The sequence below is a fragment of the Myotis lucifugus genome, unplaced genomic scaffold (genome assembly GCF_000147115.1).
Source record: "Myotis lucifugus unplaced genomic scaffold, Myoluc2.0 scaffold_485, whole genome shotgun sequence".
In the NCBI taxonomy this organism is placed as follows: Eukaryota; Metazoa; Chordata; class Mammalia; order Chiroptera; family Vespertilionidae; genus Myotis; species Myotis lucifugus.
Genome location: NW_005871533.1, coordinates 1 through 3,813, shown reverse-complemented (window position 1 = coordinate 3,813; position 3,813 = coordinate 1). Strand labels below are relative to the sequence as shown.

The 3,813-nt window shown below is 66.3% G+C and overlaps 1 protein-coding gene across 1 annotated transcript in view; it reads left to right on the top strand.

The window, feature by feature from the left end:
• HID1 (HID1 domain containing) overlaps nucleotides 1-2,850 on the top strand; it is a 17,430-nt gene extending 14,580 nt beyond the window's left edge. The window contains 5 exon segments of the mRNA XM_023744739.1: nucleotides 10-116; nucleotides 556-636; nucleotides 1,143-1,234; nucleotides 1,422-1,581; nucleotides 1,862-2,850. Coding sequence (XP_023600507.1) covers nucleotides 10-116; nucleotides 556-636; nucleotides 1,143-1,234; nucleotides 1,422-1,581; nucleotides 1,862-1,924 — 503 coding nt within the window. The 3' untranslated portion in view covers nucleotides 1,925-2,850.
• Nucleotides 2,851-3,813: the final 963 nt, after the last annotated feature.

Genomic DNA, 3,813 nt, shown 5'->3' with positions numbered 1-3,813 from the left:
GCCCCCCAGGCATTGACAAGCTGACGGAGAAGTCCCAGGTGTCCCAGGATGGCACCTTGCGGTCCCTGGAGCCTGCGCCCCCCCAGAGCTCCGCGGACGGCAGTCCAGCTGAGGAGGTGGGCGTGGGGCTCTGGCCTCGGAGGTGGGGCCCGGCCTGGGCAGCTGGGTCACCCGCAGCAGCGGGGCAGGCACCCCGCTGAGTCCCTGTGGGGGCTTTCCCAGACCCTCCCTTTTTTATTGGTCATGGGCTTAGCCCTTGGCCTTCAGACTCCTCATCCATCAGCCTTATCTGAGGCCGGGCTGGCCTTTACCCTAAACCTGTCACGAGCTGGGCTGGGCCGGGCAGGGCCCGGGGCCCAGGGCCCAGGGCAAAGGGTGCGGGGTTGGGCTGGCCCTCAGGTGGGAGTGAGCCCCCCGTGCTCCCGGGCCAGTGGGGAGACCCCACTGCCCTCCTGGGTTCCAGACTGTGGGATGGGCTGGAAGAGGGGCCGCTACTCTGCCCTCACCCTGTACCCATGCCTCCCACCCTCACTCCCATCCCTTTCCTGGGACCAGGAGCCCAGCCAGACGTGGCGGGAGCAGCGGCGACTGTCCAGCGCGTCAGCCAGTGGCCAGTGGAGCCCCACGTCGGAGTGGGTGAGGGTTTGGGCAGGTGGCACCCCCGTGGGGACTGGGTCAGGGGCCCTGGGACTAGCCACAGCTCAGTAAAGCCTCGGTGGGAAGGTGTCCAAGTCCCAGGACTGGCCCGGGAGCCAGACTCGGGACCAGTCCTCCTGGCCGGGTGACCTTGCCTCCCTCTGACTCGGGCAGAGCTTCCGTTGCCCACAGCACTAATTTCCTAATGGATCACGCTTCCAGCTCCCCCGCTGGATCGCCCATCCCTGTGCGTCCCGAGGCCACACTCATGGCGCTGCACGGGGGTATAAACACTCCTGTGAGCTGCCGTTGTGAGGGTCCAAGGGGACAGGGTCTGGCATGTAGTCGGTGCTCACGCTGACCATGAAGAACAGTCACTGTTCAGGGGCGCGGCCCGTCCAGGCCTTGCTGTGTGATCTGGGACACGCCTGGCCTTGGGGAGCCTGCAGTTCTGGGTCAGGGTCAGGCTCCCCAGCCCCAGGAGCCCTGTCCCCCCCCCCCCCCAGGTCCTCTCCTGGAAGGCGAAGCTGCCGCTGCAGACCATCATGCGGCTGCTGCAGGTGCTGGTGCCCCAGGTGGAGAAGATCTGCATTGACAAGTGAGGCTCTGGGGGGTGAGGGTGGGGCTGCAGGGACAGGGGGGCTCTGAGGAGGGGCCAGTCCAGGCTCAGGTGGGGGAATGACGGGGGCACGGGCCTTGCAGGTCCAGGGTGAGCCCCCTGCTCCCCTTGACCTGCATGGTGGGCTTCCCACGTGAGCGTGTTGGAGACACCCCATCCCTGGCAGGGGCCTGACGGACGAGTCGGAGATCCTGCGGTTCCTGCAGCATGGCACCCTGGTGGGGCTGCTGCCCGTGCCCCACCCCATCCTCATCCGGAAGTACCAGGCCAACTCGGGCACGGCCATGTGGTTCCGCACCTACATGTGGGGCGTCATCTACCTGAGGTGGGCCCCGGGAGGGTGGGGCGGCCGCCGGCTGGGTGGGTCTGGCGTCCACCTGAGGGTCTGCCCAGTGGGGCTCATTGGGGTCTCAGCACTGGGTCCCCCATCGTAGTGGGGTTAATGGTGAATGTCAAGACAGTTAACGGGGGTGGTCCTGTCTGGTTGAGGGTGGGCACCCAGGGTCCAGGGTGGGGCGTTGGGACGGGCATTGGGGCGGGAGGGGTCTGGGCGGCATCACTGCGAGGCCTCCCCGTGCCCAGTGACAGCCCACTCCCTCCACAGGAAATGTGGACCCGCCTGTCTGGTATGACACCGACGTGAAGCTGTTTGAGATCCAGCGGGTGTGAGGATGGAAATCTACAAGGAACAGGGGCCGGGAGAGGGTGGGGGGCCCCGGTCCCCCCATCCTCCTCCCCACACCTTGACCCACTGACCGTTCTGAGCTTTAACTTACTATGATCAGGGCTGGGGCTGGCAGAGTCACCGAGCCCTGGGTGGCAGCTCCCAGAGGCCCCTATGGCTGGGATGCTGGGGATCGGCTCTGACCTTCCCCGACCCCCCCCCCCCCCCACTCCTGGAGCATCCTGTCTCCCTGGCCAGAGCCCCACCTCCCTCTGCTCCCCCTCAAGGCCTGTCTCTAAGCTGACCCTCGGTGCCCGCCCAGCTCCCTGCCGCTCACTGAGGCCTCCTGTGCCCTATGTGTTGCCTAAAAGGGAGCCGTGGGCTGTTTCTTGGGGCATCTGGGCAGTGAGGGGGCCTTACCTCCTACCGGAAGCCACCTGTGCGGCCTGGCTCGCTGCCAGGGCCTGAGGGAGGAGGGTGTGTGTCCTGGGGGCTTGAGGAGGCTGGGGGCTGGCTGGCTGGCTGCAAAAGCCAGGTTGGGGGACCCCATGCATTTTAGGGGTTTGTCATGGGGTGTCGAGGGTATCCTGCTATATTCTTCCTGGTCAGTGGATACAGCCTGGCCCCATCTTATATCCAGTAATGGGGGCAAAGGGAACGAGGAGGGGGCAGCTGTTCAGTCCCCCCACCCCCACCCACTGCCTGGAGGACCTGTGGGGGGGCAGGACGCCACCCCTCCGGCCTCCCCTCCGGCCTCCAGGCTCTGGCCTCCGGCCTCCCTCACCCCTCCTGTGTCAGTACAATCTCTGCTGTGTACAATCGGCCACTTTACACAATAAACCGCTGTCCACGCCCTGGCTCTCTGTGCTCGGAGGGGAGCTGAGGATTCTGCCTCCCAGAGTCAATCCCCAGGGGCCTATGCACCTGCTGGGACCAGTGTTGGTCATTTCCTTGGGGGTCAGGGGGCTGGAGAATTGGACCCCTGGGCTGTGGCCGCACAGAAAGAGCCCACAGGAGAGGGGAGGGGCCTGCCTCCCACTTCGGGCACGACCCCCATGGGGTGGGGTGTCCGGGGGCCTTGGCCCTGTGCTTGCCAGGGCCCAGCGTCACCGGGAGGGGCCTGGGCCACCCTCCCTGGGCCTCACCCGCCTCGCCCTGGGCCCGGTCGGTTGGTGTTTGCACTGGGCTCAGGGAGATGGATGGGCTGTCACCTCCGCCCTTTCTTCCTGATGGCTCAGAGGACCAGCAGGCCTGGGGACCCGCAGCCACGGCCACGGCCCTGTGGGGAGCCAGCTCTGAAGTCACCTGGGGCTCCGTGTCAGAGAGAGTGTGCTTGGGGGCGGGGAGGCCTGTTGGCCCCTCTCTCCACCTCCTCCCATGGGTCAGACAAGACCTGGTTTCGACCTCTGCTGGCCCCGAAACAGGACCGTCCCAGCCCCACAGCCCTGCCCAGGACTGTCCCTTCCCACCATACCCGGTGGCAGCCTGTCCCTGGGAACAAATGCCACGCAGCCCGAACGTAATCAATCAAGCAAGCAGAGTTTATGGCAGCGGGAGAGGGCTGTTGAGCCCTGCCTGGCAGCTAATTAATGAGCTCATTAGGTCGTGGGGGGGGGGGGGAGGGCAGCTGCCTGCCGAGCTGTCTGCTCCCAGGGTGCCCTGGCGGCGCTTGGACCACACGCCCTTCCTCCAGCAGGAGGGAGACCCCAGAGCCTGGCTGGGGAGGGGCGCCCCTCTCCAAGCTCCCCAGACCCAGTCATTTAGGGCTGGCCCTCCCAGAATAGCTGTGGGGCTTCCTGGGGGCGGGGGGGGGGGTGAACAAGGGCAGGTATGCGCCCTGGCCTCAGTGTGGGCATCAGAAGCTCAATATCCAGGCTTTGCCCTTGGGCTTGGG